General features: G+C 41.6%; 1 protein-coding gene across 2 annotated transcripts in view; it reads right to left on the bottom strand.

Annotated features, from left to right (window-relative positions):
- Positions 1-19,750, bottom strand: part of MTMR4 (myotubularin related protein 4) — a 151,555-nt gene that overhangs the window by 129,467 nt on the left and 2,338 nt on the right. The window contains exons 2-3 of one of the 2 annotated variants that reach the window (XM_073616544.1): positions 9,738-9,809; positions 1,765-1,799 (exon numbers count right to left, since the gene is read on the bottom strand). In XM_073616544.1, coding sequence (XP_073472645.1) covers positions 1,765-1,799; positions 9,738-9,756 — 54 coding nt within the window. In that variant the 5' untranslated portion in view covers positions 9,757-9,809. The remainder of the gene's footprint in view (positions 1-1,764; positions 1,800-9,737; positions 9,810-19,750) is intronic. The other variant, XM_073616546.1, reaches the window with a different exon arrangement.

Below are 19,750 nucleotides of genomic sequence, written 5' to 3' on the forward strand. Positions count from 1 at the left end.
ACAATGCACAGCTGCGCTAGATTATGCACTCTCCATTTTTAGTAAATCAACCCCATATTGTCAAAGAATGGACTACCCTTTCCTGGTCAATTTTAACACACTACCCTTTCCTGGTCAATTTTAACACAGCCATTGACACAGCAAAAAAAAAAAAATATATGAGGTTACAATACTTAGAAGTGGATAGTGGTAGATTCTTGATGCGTTTTGCAGATAAACTATTATCTGCTTTTTCGACAGTCCTGTGAAGAAGATATGTACGGTGTCAACGGTGGTAGCTCAGAGGAGACTGAACGAAAGATAAAAAAGGCTGAAGGATAGTTTACTGCCTCACAGGGGTTATTAAGCCCCTGACTTAAGCCCGTTCACATTGAAACGGTTTGTCATGCGATTTGACAGGTCAAGTCGCATCCTATTGCCGGCAATGGCAGTGTTCAAATTGATGCGACGCCGGCTTTGTGGTGCCGCATTAATTTGAAAAAGTAGTACATGCGCTACTTTTGCCGATTTTGAGTGCGACTTCAATAGATATCTGCGCACAAAGCTGCACAGATGTCTTTAAAGTCGCACTGAGATGCGGCTTTGAAATCATGTGATTTTAGGTGAAATCGCAAAATTTCAGTGTGAACGGGGGCGAATAGGTATCCAACGGGTTTATGATAACGCACTCTCATAAGCGGGACAACACTCTCCTCTATAAAGGAAGGAAATCCTACATATCTTGTAACGTAGTATTCAAGATTCCCCAGAATAGAAAAAAAACTCAAATGGAAGAGAAAAAAAAAAAAAGCATTTCATCAATATGGTCCCACCTTGGGTCCAAAAAAACAAATAAAAAACACCCCTATGTGGACAGATCAATGGTCAAGCCTGTGCATAAAGCACTCCAGGAGCAGGTGCCCAGAGAAAATGCATCATATGCCATTTTGTTGGTACCATGGTAATTATATTTCAGTTCTGAACGTTCTCAATGATCCAGGTCATGGTATTGCTAGTAGTATTGAAGCTGGTCTTACACAAAGCAAATTTCAACTGGTTCCCAAACTGGCTAAAATTCGGTCCATGGGACCATCCCACCCAACATCCTTCAGATCTATTGGAGTCCGGTGTATAAGTGTTGGACGAACAGCGCCTCATTCAATCAGACAGCGGTGCCAGCTGTAAGAATACTATAACAACATCAGAAGATTTGTCCATCTGTGCTGGTTTAGCTTAGATGGAGATATGTCAATTTTTTGCTCATCCTCGGTATATGTATGGCCATCACTAGCCACCTTGGTCTTGGTTCTATAATTGTTAGACCTTTCATAGATTATCCAGGCCAATCAACATCTGCCTTGACAAATTCGATGGTGACCGGCCAAGGGGACTCTGCTTCCTGTGTAAACTGAGAAACCAGTGACCATCTACTAACAACTGCAGCATTTAGCACATTTAAAAAGCAGAACACAACTATGCACCATTTGTATGCAAATAGACTACATGATATTTTAGGGTGCACATGGGTCTAACAGTCACACAATGTAGAACACCTCAAAACAAAAAAGGCATCTGTATGTGACCACTTTCCCACAACACATGAAGGCTTGAATAAGAACAATTAACCTATAGGGGAATACCTTTCTGTACCAGTCAAGATGAATGAGGAGTGCACACAAAAGCAGGGCAGTGTTCTTAATTACAGAAATCTGAGCGCCACTGAAACTGGAAACTATAGAAAGGTTTTTATGTAGGCTGAGAATGTCAAAAGGCTGGCTTACTCACCATTATGTACGAGTTTTCAGTCTTCACACTTAGACCTAAAAAATAAATAAGAGAATATTAACAAAATGTTCTATCTGAACTTTCTGCAGAATTGTTTTCATGAACAACCTCTAGAGCTAGATGTAATCACAAAAGTAAAAAAAAGGAGAAGGTACAAGCTGCAAACATTTTTTCTTACTTAAGGACAACAATCATAAAACCTATTTAAATAAAACTTATGCAATTAAAAAAAAAAAAAAATAATATTAGAGAGATATAGATGTATATTAATTTTCTTTTTTCTTTTTTTTTTAAAATGGTCCCCCCCGCTTTATGCCATAATGTGGTAGCATGCACCACATACTAGCAAATTACGTCAGACTTACCTTTGAAGCAGAGCTCTCCAGCGTTCAGCTGTCACTGCTCCCATTTTCTCCCAGGCGGGCTGCAAACGTCACCATCGCGGAACGGTACTCTCTCCATATTCACTGAACACACTGAGTGTTTTGTGACTGCAGACAGTACTGCAAATTTGCCAGTGATGTTTTCAGCTGGTGCCGATGTTAAAATCTACTAAATGGCGCAAGTCTAAGCCGTTTCTAAGGCACCTACAGGTAGGACTATTTACAAAGCTTACCTGTAGGGCAGGGGTAGGCAACCTTCGAGAGATGGAGATCTACTTGAACAACAATAATGAAGTCAAAGATCTCCACTGTCCATCCCCCAAAAAGCTAAAATAAAATAAGTATTACAAGAGTGCAGGGATCAGGAGTGCGTTGCGCTCAGAATGCGGGGATCAGGAGTGCATTTTACACTCAGAATTCAGGCTTAAGGAGTGTATTAGGCTCAGAATGCAGAGTTCAGGGCGTGTGAAGGGTTGATGTTAAGGGTGGTAAAGGACACTGCTATAAGGGTGACCCTGCCCATAACAGTGTCCTCTGCCCCCTTCACATCACCTCCCACACAGAGGTGTGCTCTCCCCCCCCCCCCCCCTCCTTAGCAATAACCTCTGGCCCCCTTCTCTCCCATAGCAGGGACTTACCTTTTTCTACAGTGGAGACTGGGTTCAGCACAGTTCTGGACAGAGGGCAGGAGCCGACAGAGTCAATTTTCATATTAGCAAGCTGGTGATTAATTGCTTAGGACCACCTTGTGACCTAGCAACCAATCACCATCGGTTAAACTTCATTTGGTCAGCTCCTCCCCCTGCCCTCAGTCCTCAGTCCTGAGCTGTGCTTCCTCCCGGTCTCCGCTGTTCACTGATGACAGCGGCGGAGGAGGCTGAAGGGGGAGGGAGAGAGAGAGACCAGGACATAGAAAGCGCGGCGGAGGAGATGGGAGGGAGAGACCAGGATGGGGTGGCACGGCGGAGCCAGCTGGGAGGAAAGGCAAGGACCAGCACTTAGAAGGCAGGGGTTGGCAGCACAGGAACCTGTCCACATGTCACCTGCAGGCAGTCGACAGGTGGACCGAAATCGACGGGTTGCCGACCCCTGCTAGGGCAAAGCTAAAAACAGAACTTCATTACTTCTTTAAAGTGTACGGGGGGATGGATTAAGCCACTGGGAAGATTCGCTTCATGTCCCATAGATGGAACAAGAAATAAAAGAAAAGCTCCCAAAAAGATGAAGCAACTCCCTTCATGGTCACTGAAATAAGCATCCCCACTGGAGGGTTCCCTCCACCCCACACAAAAAGAAAAAAAAATTAAAAGAAAAGACTTTTCTGGTGACAGCCCTAAAATTTGAATTTCCTTCACTTTCTGTGCTAGTCAGATAACATACCGAGCTAAAAGAAAGCTGGGTTCCAAGATATTCTTTGAAGTTTCCTAAATACAATCCAAGACAGAGCCACTTGAAAAGGGATACACAACTACTGTGGTAACCCACTGAATTCTGCAGTATTTTTTTTTTGCACTGCTGAAAAAAAAAAAAAAAAAATAATAATAGCTAACAAATAGGTGTAAAGGAGGACTAGAACTCTCTGCTGGCTCCAAAGGACACCATATTGTTATGCAAAGTTTTATATTTACTGAAGAAAAAAAAAACCCACACACACACACACACACACACACACACACACACACACACAAATTTAAAGTGGAGCTCCACCCAAAAAGGAGAATCTCCACTTACTGCCTCCTCCTCCCCCTTCACTGCCACATTTGGCACCTTTCAGGGGAGCGGGTACCTGGTTTTGACAGGTACCCACTACCCACTTCTGGCTGATCTCGCCGCGGGGAAGTAACCTGGAAGTTCAATTTGCGCATGCGCAGTAGGGAGCCAGTTGTGAAGCCGCAAAAAAAAAAAAAAAAAAAAAATAAAAAAAAAAGTGACGACAGCACCCGAGAGCAGACTGAAAAAAAAAAAATCGGCTGCTGTGAAGTCACCGCTGGATTTGTGGACAGGCAAGCGTCCTAATATTAAAAGTCAGCAGCTACAGTATTTGTAGCTGCCGGCTTAATTTTTTTCATAAAAGCCTGGAGCTCTTAATATCAGTTGGTGTAAATACACTTAAAAACGTAAGTTAATAACTTTAAAACCAGGTTTCTGTGCTACAAGCACGGAGGGGGGGGGGGGGGGGGGGGATTTTCTTATTACACATACAGGTTTTACTTTGCATGTTATTGTGCAATTTGTCAACCTAATAAACAATGCAATCCCCATTTCAAGTGTAGTTAGGCAGAGTAAAGACCATATGCACCTCTGTGATTTAAGCGTCATAAGAGTGCATTTTAAATGCATCTTCGGAATATTTTACATGTTACCTACATCCCTATGGAAACAGTATTAAACAGCACCAAATATGCAGAATGTAGGTGTGAAATGGCCCTAAATTGTTAATGTACTTTCCCGCTAGAGGTTTTTCTGCAAAGATCTACATTTTATGCCGTAACAAAGATATGAAAGAAAATAAAAAAGGAGACTGCTTTAAGTACAAAAACAAAAATGTCTGCGCAAACCAGAAGATTTTTTTTCTGTAAAACCAAAACTTGTTCTTTTTTCTTACCAATCCCCAAGTTTGGTTAGCTAGGCAACACATCAAACTTTAGGATCTCAATTAATCACTAACAACTCAGCACTAGGAGAGAGAAGATGGGTTTCCGGTCTTTGATCACCTATCACAGGAATCTTCAAACTACGGCCCTCCAACTGTTGTGGAACTACACATCCAATGAGGCATTGTAAAACTCTGACATTCACAGACATGACTGGGCATAATGGGAATTGTAGTTCCTGAACAACTGGAGGGCCATAGTTGGAAGACTGAGTCCCATCATAATAGAGCATCAAATGCTGAAAGATATCTTCCAGCAATCCCCAATGCTGGCCTTCAAGCAACCACCCAACTTCAGACATAAAAAATCAGCAGGATACGTCATTCTGATTACAGGGCTGAAAACAGGAGAACAAAACCTTGCAATAAGTTGAACAGTGCAGTCAAATGAATCCAATATATTTGGAAAAAAAAAAACACGCTCTATTCCACCATCGATTTTTTGTTCTGCCGGTGAGGAGCTTTACCGCCCAGCAGAAGACAAGGATTGCTGCCAGCGGCTATAGCCAACAGGCTGGTTATACCCAAGTCAATCAATGGATGGATTTGGGTACAACCAGCCTACAACCAGCCTGCCCACATGAACTGCTGAACCAGCCGAGATTCAAACCATCCAAGTCCGGCTTCAATCACTATTAAGACGTTTTATGACCATTCCATAGCTCACTTCTCTACTCCTTATTGGACCAACTTTCATACTTTCATTACCCTGTTTTCTTTTTTCTAAAGACTGTCTTTCAGACTGCTTGGACCTTAGATGAAGGAGGTATACCCTGAAAGCTTGTACTGAAAATGTAACTAAGGCCTCATTTACTCTGGCACTGTCAAAACTGCATTTATTTTATACCTTGAAGACATTTCTAAATGCATGTAACCTTATTGGGCACTCACGTGACCTGTCAGCTCTCCTTCCCCACAGGTTACAATCACATTAAACACAGGAGTGCCAGTGAGAATAAGGCCTTAGTGCAAATAAAGTATCACAGACAGTATTCAACTATATAATTTAAAGTGCATCTATGATAAAATGCAAAAATGATATATTCATTCCCACACTGAATTTTTATTTCTAACCTACTTCTATTAATCTGAACAAACTTGAAGTTTGTAAACTTACATTGTGAAGATCCCCACACATTTACTTTGATTTCTGTGACACGTAGTCACTATGCCCTGTGGGTAGCACTGCTGTGTCACATGTCACAGAGCCTGCCTTCTGATCTACAGAGGTGCTGGGAGGAGGAGTTTCAGGAGGTGGAGTCAGTAAAGGAATCACTGCTAGCTGGCAGCAAGGTACCATGGGATATACAGTCACTAAAAAGTGGGACCTGTGTGTTTCCCAGAAGACAGCGGGGGGGGGGGGGGGTTGGAGGGTCTATACCTGGAAGTGGGAGCAAATACCTGGATTATAGGCATCTGCTCCCCCCTGAAAAGGTGCCAAATGTGACACCGGGGGGGACCCCCAAGGAATCCGATCAGCAGAAGTTCCATTTTTGGGTGGAACTCCACTTTAAGGATTGTAAGCTCTTTGAGGACAAGAACTGATGTGAATGTACAATATATAAGAAAGGCTCTGCATAAATTAACAGTGCTATACAAGTACCTGTAATAATAAAAACCAAAAGCTTCTCCTTAATTTTAACAAGTTGATGGTTAATCAAACAGTTACAGTCAACTCAAATCACAGTTAAAGTGGTAGTATGGTAGTAAAGTCAGTTAGTACAAAACTCGCTGACAGGGAGGGCTTTTATAACAGAAAAGACCCTAGAGGTCTCTTCTGTCATAAACTTCCCCCCTGCCGGTCAGCAAGTAATGTGATCTGAGCTGCACATGCGCTGCTCAGACCACATTTATGGCCCGATTTGGGTGCCACTGCAATGCAACTTCCGTGCACATGTCACCCCCGGCACAGCCAATCAAGGAGGTGAAGATGGAAGCTGCCGGGGACAAAGAAAGCGGAGCGCTGGAGGGCTGCATTTGTAGGCAAGTCTGTCATAATGTACTAGAATGCATGCATACATACATAAATACTAGTACATTATGGCTTAAAGTGGTTTTAAAAGGCACAAGGTTCTGTGTGCAGCATCCCCCCACCCTACCCTTAATACTTACCCGAGCCCCCTCTTGCACTCCTTATTGGCTTTTGGCAGCAGTAGGCTTTTGGCTCCCGCTGCTGTCAATCACAGCCAGTAAGCCAATCAGGAGAGGGAGGGGGCAGGGCCGAGCCATGGCTCCGTGTGTGAATGAACACAGAGCTGCAGGTTGGGGCATACCTGCTTTGGTGCCCTCACAGCAAGATGCTTGCTGTGGGGGCACCCGACGGGAAGGAGGAGCCAGGAGTGCCAGTAGGGGATCCGAGAAGAGGAGGATCGGGGCCTCTCTGTGCAAAATCACTGCACAGAGCAGGAAAGTATAACATGTTTGTAATAAAAAATAAATAAAAATAAAACCACAAGGCTTTACTATCACTTTTACCTGCTAGGGACCCATTTTTAAACAAAACAGTATAAACTTTACTACCGCTTTAAGAGATCGATAAATAAAGTAGAATTATAGGCAAAATGTCATCGTTTCTCTCTATCCCCCCCACCCTGCCATTTTGAATAGAGTAAGGGAGGGTCATAACCCTTTTTGCCATCTGTGTCCCATTGCAGAGATTTCCTTTCACTTTCTGTCTCATAGCTAAAAACAGGAAGTGCAAGGGAAATCAAATTAATCAAATGCAAATCAAGGGAATTCCTCAGGGACCCCCAGGTCAACAGCACTAGTGTCCCTATTGGAAGATTCCCCCTTATTTTTCTGGGGACAACTGAAAAATGTTGGATATTTTTACTTTCAATGATAATGGTAAACAGAACAAATAAAGGGTTGAAAAATTGCTTTTAGTTGCATTTTTAGGCCTCATGCACACGGACGTATTTACAGTCGCTTTTTTGAGCGTTTTTTGCAGCTTAAAAAGGCCTGTCTATGTTAGTCTATGGCTTCATGCCCACCTAGGCGTTTTTGAGCTGTAAATGGCATAGGTGTTTTTAAGCTGTAAAAAATAAAAAAATAAATCAAACGCTATTGCAAAAACGTTGAAAAAAAAGTTTAAAAAAAAAAATCACTGCAAAGATACTGGCGGTTTCATAATGTTATTTTAGCATCCTGTGTGCATGAGGCCTAACAGTTCTGCAAAAAAACTACACATTGTACTTCTATACACAGAATAAAGCACATGAGCTAACAGAAAGCAGAAGTGCTTGCATTTCATGGAAAAAAACACACAAAATTTGCTCAATTCATAGTAAATTGTAGCACTGCAGTGTAAAAATGTTCAAATTCTGGATCTGTAAGTCCAATTCCAAAATAAGTGGTGTTCCCCTCTATATACCTGCCGTAGCCATACTGTGATACAAGTAAAGTTTACAGACATTACAGAATCTGCAATTAGCAATCATACATTTGTGGTATAACCTATGAGTTATTAGGACACAACAATGCATTGTAAATTAACCACTTCAATGCTGGGCACTTTCACCCCCTTCCTGACAAGGTCAATTTTCAGCATGGCCATGCAACACTGTACCCATATGAAATTTTTATCTTTTTTTTTTTTTTTTTTAGATAGAGCTCTTTTGGTGGTGTTTAATCACCACTGTTTTTTTTATTTTTTGCTAAACTAAGGAAAAAAAAAAAAAAAAGAGACCAAAAACGTAATAAAATAAATGTTTTTAGTTCCGGTTATAAAAATTTAACAAAAAAAAGGCTGCACCGATATCAGTACCCTGATTATTAGTGTAAACAATGTACTTGCAGTGTCCTATCAGACTTGCCGGTTATTGGCTCTCCTTTTCTCACACAGGGACAGCGTGTGAGGAAAAGAAATGCCGATAACTGACAAGTCTGTTTACATGTGACCAGCTGCGATTGGCCCTTCACCACAGACATAGAGCAAGGCAAACTATGGTCTCAGAGCGTACCTGATGCACACCCCAGGGGCGCACGGGAGGTATGGTCCTGGAAAGGACGTCCTCCCAGAACTGGAGAGCCGCGCTGTAGCCATCTCTCGGCTATAACACAGGTGGAAAAGCGTTAGAAAGACCATTTTAGCCCATATGTCCATGACATATTTGGTATTATGGAAAATGTAGGCGCTTTTTTAAAGTGATTCTATGGTCAAAATGTGAAATCATATATTAATTTAATTTTATAATGGTATTTTAATTTTTTTTAGCCTATGCCTAAATATCTGAATGAACTTGAAGTTCTTAAAGTTACTTTGCAAAGATTCCCACACACTGAATTCTGTGGCTCATATTCACTATACATGAGGAGGCCGTGCTGTGTCACATATTTCACTTTCAATATATTTTTATTAAAGTGTTTCAAAGTACAAATGGCAACAAGAAGCATGCAAATATAATCACCCTCAATTATCAGAATTGTAGCCACTATATACACACATATACAACATTGAACACAAAAAGAATCTGCAAATTTACAGAAAGAGCCAATGATGCAGAAGTGGTCCACAGCTATCTTGAAAGCATTTAGGTGGCCGACTCCAAGCCAGTTTTTTTTTATTTTGGTAAGAGGTTCCCCTTCAAGCTCCTCAGCACAAAAGCCGTGCCGCAAGTCGGATCATCATGATCTGACTTCTGGTGCAACTTCTATTCAAATCAATGGGCCCCCATAGGGAACCATTGATTTTGAATAGAGGCAGAGAAGCGCTGCTAAACGAGCATTACACTAATGCAAAAAGCTACTAAAAGGACGTTTTTACAGCAGCTTTTTCCTGGCATTGGTAGTGGCTTTGCAGCTCATTTTTTTCTAACACCCCAAGTGCATGAGGCCTAAAGGGACACTAAATCAGATTCTTATTAAGCTAAATTAATCCATACCACATGCACTACTTAATAGCCCTGTAATCTATTTTTCATAAAAACATTTCTTACTGCGTTTTTCTGCCTCCATGTAACGTCCTTCATGAGCTCCCGGACCTTTTCATTTCACTTTCACTTCTGTTTCTTAGGAAGAAAAGCGCACAGTAGTTGGTCAGGTGCACTTCCCTATTCATACTACATTCCAATGTCTCCAGTGGCTACATTCTTCCATACAGTGGGATAAGGAGATCAATAGACATCAAAAATACATACTCAATTATCTCAAAAGTTCAGGTCACCAATTTAGAGGTATACATAATAGGGCATTTCCAGTTCTTGAAGGCAGTTGACTAAAGAAACCACAGTCTTACAGTAAAATGTTAAAGCGTATTCAATCTAAAAACAAATCTGCCCTTTGATGTGGTGGCTGCATTTGTTTTTTTAGGCTACCCCCCCCCCCCCCCTTTGTTTTTTTACCCATTAATCCAGCCAATAACACTTCCTGTCTTACAGTGTTTACACAGAGCTTTCCACGCCAGTTTTGGAGAAGCAACATAGCCACCCTTGAACATCAGCACTGTTAACCCCTGGAGAGGGTGGTAGCAGATGGACTTTACATACATGAATAAAGCTGAACTCCAGCTAACACTTATTTATTATTTAAGAATTTACCCCCCTTCCTGACACGAGCACTTTTTGCGATTTGGCACTGCGTCGCTTTAACTGACAATTGCGCGGTCGTGCGACGTGGCTCCCAAACAAAATTGACGTCCTTTTTTTCCCACAAATAGAGCTTTCTTTTGGTGGTATTTGATCACCTCTGTGGTTTTGATTTTTTGCGCTATAAACAAAATAGCGACAATTTTGAAAAAAAAAAAAAAAAACACATTTTTTACTTTTTGCTATAATAAATATCCCCAAAAAATATAAAAAAAACATTTTTGTTCCTTAGTTTAGGCCGATATGTATTCTTCTACATATGTTTGGTAAAAGAAAATCGCAACTGGCATTTATTGATTGGTTTGTGCAAAAGTTATAGAGTTTACAAAATAGGGGATATTTTTATGGCATTTTTATTGATAATTTTTTTTTTACTAGTAATTGCGGCGATTAGCGATTTTTATCATGACTGCGACATTATGGCGGACACATCGGACATTTTTTACACATTTTTTGGGACCATTGTCATTTAAACAGCAATCAGTGCTATACAAATGCACTGATTCCTGTGTAAATGACACTGGCAGTGAAGGGGTTAACCACTAGGGGGCAGTGTAGGGGTTAAGTATGTCCTGGGGAGTGTTTCTAACTGTGAGGGGGGCGTGGCTACGTGTGACACGTCACTGATCTCTGCTCCCGATCACAGGGAGCAGAGATCAGCGACACTGTCACTAGGCAGAACGGGGAGATGCTTGTTTACATTAGCATCTCCCCGTTCTTCCTCACCGCGAGGCAATCGCGGGTATCCCCACAGCGATTGAGTCCGCGGGACCCACGACCCGACTCATGGAGCTCCCGGCCGGCGCGCGCGGATGCAATGGCACAGCGGCAAATTTAAAGGGACAAGCATTTATTTCCTGGATGTGGTGAATGCTGTGCTCCCAGCATTCACCGCTCGTTCCCGCACATGCTCAGTGGCATCCTGGGAAGCCTGAGACTAGCTCCCAGGAGTCTGGGAGAGGCTAGAAACACGCCTACTCCCATGGGAGGAGAACCAGGAAATGCAAAGAAGAATAGAAAACTAAAAAGGTAATTACGGTGATTTAAATTTTTTTAAATGGCATGTCAGCATCTAGGCAAGGAAGAGAATACATACAGATATTGTTCAAAATTTGGGTGGAACCCCGCTTTAAAAATGACACTACACTGGTTTAAACTATTTTTTCACTGCTGTGACCCGACGTCCTGTTAGAGGGTGGCCAAATTTGCTCGCCGTGGTCCCACTATATGTAGGAACCTACTCACCCTCTCTTGCTCACTCCCGATATAGTCCATACGATTTGTAGTGTGCATGGATCATTGTACATGACCACAACTAATGTGCACTGCTCATACCAAACAAGAAGTGAGGGAAAGACGTTTGGGAGCTCATCAAGGAGGCAGAAAAAACAACACAGTAAAGAACAATTAAATGAGAAATAGGATTACAGGGCCATCAAGTAGTGTATGTTTTTTATTTAGAGAATAAGGAGTTCAATTAGGGCTGAAACAACTAATCGATTACCATTTTCATAATCGATTAATCGGCCAGTAACATAATGGGGGTTAAAAAAAACCTATAATGAGCCCTTTATAGTACAAAAAGAGCAAATAATCGCTACTGTAGATGTTACTTTCACAGTTCTACAGTAAAAAAAAAAAATGAACCCCTTACAGTAGTGATTATCTGCTTTTTTTTTTGTATTATAAAAGGGCTGATTTTAGTTTTTTTAACCCCATTATGTTACTAAACGTCTTAGACCTGGTTCACATCTATGTGTTTTTTGGTGCTTTTTTGCAGAAGCGTACGGCAGTTCATTAACATGGTTTCTCATTGGACACGTTCACATCTATGCTTTTTTCAGCCACTGCGTATTTGGAAAGGGTCAGGGACTTTTTTTTTTTTTTTTTTTTTTTTTTTAAATGCAAAAACGGTGCTTTTTTGGTTTAATATACTTCAATGGAGAAGCTGCAGAAAAGCATTTAAATGCTTTTGTGCAGCATATTGTGTTTTTTAATCTGCTCAACAACAAACTGGCCAAAAAAAAATGCAAAAACGCAAATCGCCGCAAAATCACGTGCGAAAAATCAAGCAAAGCAAAAAGCACTGCAGAAACAGATCAAAAGCAAACTGCATAGGTGTGTACTGAGCCTTATGCTGGCCACACCGATCAATTTTCAGACAAGAATATTCAGACGAAAAATCTTTGTACATTCGCTGAATGAAAGAATGTTGTTTGAAATTTTCACTTGTTTTTAACATTCTGTTTTTAAAAAGAATGTAATTTCTGAACGAAAACCACATACACTGTCTGAAAATTCCTTTGACCAAGAAGTTTTCTATTTCTAAAATTTCCTGTCACTGTGGTTGAAAATGAACGTCGATTTGACTCCACTAACGATTAGAAAATCGAACGAACGTTCTTAAAATGAAATTTTTTTTTGAAGGAAGACATTTGATCTCTGAATCTGATAATATTTATCAGATTCACCCTTTAATAGTATGTACAGTATATCTACACTTTCTAACAGTTTATACAGTATCTCTACTCTAATAGTATATACAGTATATCTCTTCTGTCTGTTATTCTCAGAGTGGATTAGATATTTTTATCCCTAACCATATAGTTGGTTATTTATATCTACCACTGCATAGAGATATTTAAGAATAAATTGCCTTTTTTTAAAACTTTACATATTAACTAAAATTATACGGCACACTTTTTTTTTTAAGGTTATTAACCGATTAATCGAAACAATAAAATCGGCCAACTAATCGATTATGAAAATAATTACTACTTTCACAGTTCTACAGTAAAAAAAAAAAAAGTTAAGCCTTTATAGTAGTGATTATTTGCACTATAAAAAGGGCCAATTTTAGTTTCTTTAACCCCTTAATGTTACTAAACGTCTTAGACCTGGTTCACATCTATGTGTTTTTTGGTGCTCTTTGCAGAAACACACTACAGTTCATTTACATGGTTTTCTATGGGACACGTTAACATCTATGCTTTTTAAGCCGGTCAGGGACTTTTTTTTCCCACACCGATGCGACAATCGTTCCAACTTTGGAGCACAGTTGTCGCATCAAAAGTCGGACCCCATTCAGTGTAATGGAACCGGTCTAATTGGTGCTACAGTACTTGAGTCCCTCTGACTTTGAAAAAGTTTCCGGCACTACTTTTGGTCTGACTTGCATTGACGTCTGTTAACTGCGGCGGCTGTTCGGCTAGCAGTTATACTGCGGCAGGTTGGCAAGGCTGCGCAAATCACCGTAGCTATACGTCGCTCCTTTAAGATGTCATAGCAGGCGCGTGACATCTGTGACAGAACAGGTATTTGTGTGCGTAAACACACAAATCCCGGTTTCCTCAGGGGAGAGGAGACCGATCGTGTGTTCCTACTTGGTAGGAACACCGATCGGTCTCCTCCCCCAGTCAGTCCCATGCCCCCTGAAGTTAGAACATACCTAGGGAACACAGTTAACCCCTTCCCTGCCAGTGACATTGTAATCAGTGGCTATTTTTAGACCTGATTGCTGTATAAAAGTCAATGGTCCCAAAATAGTGTCAAAAGTGTCCGATCTGTCCGCCACAATGTCGCAGTCCTGATAGATTTAAACACAAAAAAAAAATAATAATAAAAATAACAAATCAATCCCCTATGTTGTAGGCGCTATAACTTTTGCACAAACCAATCAATATACGCTTATTGCCATTTTTTTACTAAAAATATGTAGAAGAATATATATCGGCCTAAACTGATGAAGAAATTTGTTTTTTGTTTTTTTGGATATTTATTACAGAAAAAAGTACAAAATAGTGTTTTTTTTTTTTTTTAAATTGTCTTTTTGTTCATAGCATAAAAAATAAAAAGCACAGCGGTGATCAAATAGCCCTAAAAGAAAGCTCTATTTGTGGGGAAAAAAAAAGGACATACATTTTGTTTGGGTACAATGTTGCACGACTGCACTATTGTCAGTTAAAACGATGCAGTGCCGTATCGCAAAAAGTGGCCTGGTCAGGAAGGGAGCAAATCCTGCCGGGTCTGAAGTGGTTAAAGAAGTCGCATGCAAGTTGTGCCGAAGTCCACCTTTAAAGTCTCGGGCAGTGTACAGAGGTGTATTAATGTGTATCTTTTTTTTTGGACTAGAACTTTCAAAAGCAGAACCATGGCCTCCTATTAAAAACACTTAAGGTGTAAATATATATAAAGCTTTTACTTTTAAATGACACAGAAAAGCAGTCACTGCAGCGCTTTAGCGATAACAGGCGAGCGCCGCTCGTTTTTGCGGCTCTTTTTGGCCGCTAGCAGAGCGCTTTTAACCGCCGCTAGCGGCCAAAGGGGTTAAAAGTGTGCTGCGGTACTTTCCAACGCGCTTTTCAGGTGCATTGGAAGCGCTCCCCATGCATTTCAATGGGCAAGGCGTTTTGGGAGTGCTCCCAAACCGCCCCAAAGATGCTGCTTGCAGGACTTTTCCTAACGTCCTGCAAGCGCACCGCCCCAGTGTGAAGAGTCACACTGAATTGAACGGGAGGCGGTTTTCAGGCGTTATTTTCCAGCGCCAAAATGCCTGAAAACCACCTCATTGTGGAGCTGGCCTTACCTTCAACAAAATGCAGCACTGTCAGCAAGCCCACACTAGCATTTTCTGTTAGAAAAAGCATTTTGAAAGCCATTACTAAATAGACAAAACTCTCAATAGATCACTTACATACATAAGCCATAAGAGAAGAGTTTTGCTTTGTATCGGCCCACATCATTCCTGAGAATATCAGAACGCAGGTAGCGTCTTGCAGTCCTGCTCAAGCTTTGGGTGTGTATACAATGTAAACAAACAGTCATGCTTACTGTGTATTTGTGGTGTAAAGTTGCTGTGCACCTAATCTCTGTTCACACATACTGTACCAGCTTATGTCATAGCATGTGACCACTTGCTTTCATCTTCTGCATAAGTTTTGAAATAGCAGAACATAAAATCACATGATTATTATTTATAACGCCACAGAATTAAAAGTGCATCTCACAGATAACCCCATTCCCACTCCCCTTAAAGTGTAGATTACCCCAAGTATTTTTTTTCCCTATGAGAGTGTTCACATAAGTGTGTTTTATAAATCACAGTCTCTATCATTTTCATGTATTTCTGCTATCTGCAGTACCCAATTGATCCTGCCAGTCACCTTTCTTCCTTGTTCTAAACTGACCACATGAAGCATATAAATTGATCTGTGCTCGCATGGTCAGTTTTCATCCTTTGGCTGACCATTCAGAGGTACAGGACACACAGCAAGCCTGTATTGGGTAGTTTGTTTAGCCGCAACACCCTCTGACCAATGACAGCCTGCTGCTTGAACACGCTTCCCAGCTCAAGGGCAGCCTGCATCTTGCCTTAGGCTGAACAGACTATTAAATACGGGCACACTTCTGTCTGCACAGTGTACTGTAACCCCGCCCCCCCACACTATCAGAAAGAAGAGAAGAGATGTATGGTCACATTGCAGAATCATTTTAACCTTGCTAAGGTTAGAAAGATCTTTTCTAAAACTAAGTAAAGGCAGTTATCGTGCCTACATATTTAGAACTGTATTGATAAAGTCTAACATTGCATGTTCACAACTACTTTACAGTGGTTGTAAAGCCTAATAATGCATTCTGAGCATTGAGGTAAAAATAATGTTTATGTAGTAATATTGCCCCCTCATTACCCCCTTTACTTACCTTGGTCCAACACTGTGCCCGCCTGTAATGGCTCTCCCAGCTCACAGGCTTTGCTGAGGCTTCCAGCAAGAAGAAAAATCCTGGAGTCATTCTACAGAACACACTAATTTTGGTAGCGCAATTATTAAAGTGGAGGTAAGCTCCACTTTTGAACTTGTTCCTACAGGTAAGGCTTACCTGTAGGTACAGCGAATATCTCCTAAAATTGCACAGTTTAGGAGATATTCACAAGCGATGATGCCGGTGACGTCACGGGCACTCTGAAGGGACAACATACCCGTGCCGTACCTTCAGGCTGCATTCACACTACAGCGTTTTGAATCATGGGCAAATATGTCGCAGATCTGCCCACGATTTGACAGCGCTAAGGTGTAAATGACAAAACGCGGGACGCGCAATCTAAATGCTATTCATTTCAATGACACCTTAAATTGCAGTGCGGGTCTCCTGCGATTGTCGCGCGATAAAACATGCTGCAGTTGCGGCAACCTGCATCGCGGGACGCATGTCGCCCAAAAATAGTTCAGGAGCTACTTTGGGGGCAACATGCGTCCCGCGATGTGGGTTGCAGCACGTTTAATTGTGCGACAATCACGGCAGACCAGCACAGCGATTTGATGTGTCATTCAAATGAATGGCATCTCGAATGCGAGTCCTGCGTTTAGTCATTTACACTGCGGCGCTGTCAAATCGTGGGCAGACCTGCGGCAAATATGCCCGCGATTCAAAATGCTGTAGTGTGAATGCAGCCGCAGAGCCCTGTGCTGGAGCTGAGGGATCCCACATGCATGTGCAGAAGTGATGTGACCGGGTGAAGGCTGCAGCGCTAGGTATCCATGGCAGCACCAGGGGCCACTTAAATTCAGTTTCAGTGGCAATTTACTACTGCTTTAATGTGGAATGTATGTTCCTTGCTAAAGAGTATTATTTTTACCAAGTTGTCATGGGTAAAGTTACACTTTAACCACTTGCCTACAGGGCACTTACACCCCCTTCCTGCCCAGGCCATTTTTCAGCTGCCGCACTTTGAATGACAATTGCGCGGTCATACTACACTGTACTCAAACACATTTTTTATCATTTTCTTCACACAAATAGAGCTTTCTTTTGGTGGTATTGATTCACTGCTGAGTTTTTTTTTTTTTATATAAAAAAATAAAAGTTTAAAAATTTTGAAAAAAAAAAAAGTTTGTCAGTAAATTTTGTAACTAAGTAATTTCCCCCCTTCACTGATGTGCGCTGATAAGGCGGCACTGATAGACTGAACTGGTGGGCATTGATGAAGTGACACTTATGAGCACTGGTTAGGTGGCACTGATCGTCAGCAGTGAGGGGCATCGCTAATGGGCACTGATTGGTGGCACTTGTGGGCACTGATTGCTGGCACTGTTGGAACTATATTGTAATCAGGGCATTGATGATCAGTGCCCTGATTACATGTGTAGATGTCCCCCTGCGTGGAGATGCCGCTGATCGGCTCTCCTCGCCACACACTCTGTCAGTGTGAGGCGAGGAGCGCCGATTACCAGCATCTCCGCGTTTGCATGTGACTGGCTGTGATCGGACACAGCCGATCACATAATTAAAGAGCCGCGGACGCGCTCTTTACAGAGATCTGGGTCGCGCCGTGTCCTAGCAACACAGTGCGGCCGCGATCGCCGCGCTGCGCGCCCCCGTGGGAGCGGCTTTTCTGTGACGCTGTCATATGACATCATCCCAGAACGAGAGCCTCACCGCCCCGCCGTCATTTGAACTGGTTAAAGTGTAATTAAAGTGGAACTTTCGTCAGAAAACTAAGTCCTGCTGGATCACTTCAGGCCGGCCCCGTTTGCAGATATAGCGATGTAAAACAATAAAAATAAGTGCCTATACTTTTTAAAATCTAGTAATACATGGTCTCACCCTACTCTGCACATGCTCAGTTGCTTTCTATTTTTAAGCACTGTGTCGGGTTTGTATCTGCTGACAGCCTTAAAGCGGAATTGAACCTTTACAGCAAAGTTTCTGTTTGACATGCCACTGCCATGGTGCTGCACATGTGGTCAGTTATGACACCAGCCATTTGATGGTTTGACAGTTTGGTTGCTGACACAAGCAAATAAGACAGTTATCAATCCTGACATTCCAGGAATGTAACTTTTTTGAAACCATTAAATCAATGGGTTCAGGTCCGCTTTATGATTTACTGCTGTTCAGGGGCTCTGGGCTTTAGCAAAATGGCAGCTACCAGCAAGAAGAAAAAGGAGCAATGCTGGAGGCAATTTACATCACACACTAATTTTAGTAGCATAATTATTAATGTGGAGTGTATGTGCTTTGCTAAAGAACATTATTTTTGAATTAGGCTGTTATGGGTAAAGTTCTGCCTTAAGTAAAAAATACTTACCTCAGTTTTAACGGCTTGACATCTGCAAGATCCCTTGTCGGCATCTTTTGCCTGGCTTCTTTCAGGTGCCGGTGTTCGGCTGTCTTGAATGGCCGGCGCTGGAAGTCGTCACTTCAAAGTATGCATGTGAGTGCGGTCACCCTGAGACACAGGCACTGTGCCTGAATGTAAACAGATTGAGAAAAAGAGGAATCCCCCTTCATTGGGACTTTGTAGGAGACATACACATGTATTATGCAAAAGATTGTATTTATTAAATATGCAACCATAAAAATGATCAATTATTAAAAAATATCAAAGTTTATACAGAAATTGTACACATGTATGGTCATAATTTGTTTTTACATGCAAAACGATTCCTTAGAGGAAGATTGATGAAGCAGCTGTGCCAGTGGGGGTGTAGGTGGGCGCCAACCAAGAAGCAGTGAGGTATGGGAACAAGGTGCTCCCTATATTAATATTTGCCTGATGAACAGCAAAGGGTCAATTCTGGCAATATGACTGAACAATGTTCATTGATCTATGAAGGATGAGAGGCTACTCAGAGCTTTAAATAAAGGCTCCAGGTCAGTGAGTGACTCCAAGGCGTCCTGTGTCCTATGGGTAGGTCTCCCCGTGTAGATATGAAAAAAAAAAAAAAAAAACAAACAAAGATTGGTGCTTCTTGGTTGGCGCCCACCTGCACCCACACAGGCACAGCTGCTTCACCAATCTTCCTCTAAGGAATCATTTTGCATGTAAAAACAAATTATGGCCATACATACTCCTATCCTATACCCCTGACGAAGGTGTTTAACCAGAAACGCGTCGGGTATCAGGGATTACTATATACCGGAGAGTACAATTTTGTTGTCACATTTTTCATGCAACTTGTTGTTTTTTGTTTTTGTTGTTTTTTATGTGTGTGTACATTTTCTGTAGAAACTTTGATGTTTTTTAATAATTTAATATTTTAATACATATTTAAGTGTTCTTGAATAGCAAGACCACTTACTGTTATCTCACATATATATTATAGCCAAATTTACCACCCTAACTCCTCCCACGGTTTTTACACTACATAGACAAGTAATATACCGAAACATGCGGATTGTTCCCGATTGGTGTGCTGTTACATTGTGGAACGTTTCGCCAAATGGTTCACGAAATATCGTCATTTTTGCGGCGAAATTGGTCCCATAGGAATGAATGGGGAAATGTTCAAAACTAGAGTGGGAGGTGACAAAAGCTGAAAAAACAGGACATGATTTCTAAACTGCCGCCACTCCCACAATTGCAA

The sequence above is a fragment of the Aquarana catesbeiana genome, linkage group LG02, assembly GCF_042186555.1.
Source record: "Aquarana catesbeiana isolate 2022-GZ linkage group LG02, ASM4218655v1, whole genome shotgun sequence".
Lineage (NCBI taxonomy): Eukaryota > Metazoa > Chordata > Amphibia > Anura > Ranidae > Aquarana > Aquarana catesbeiana.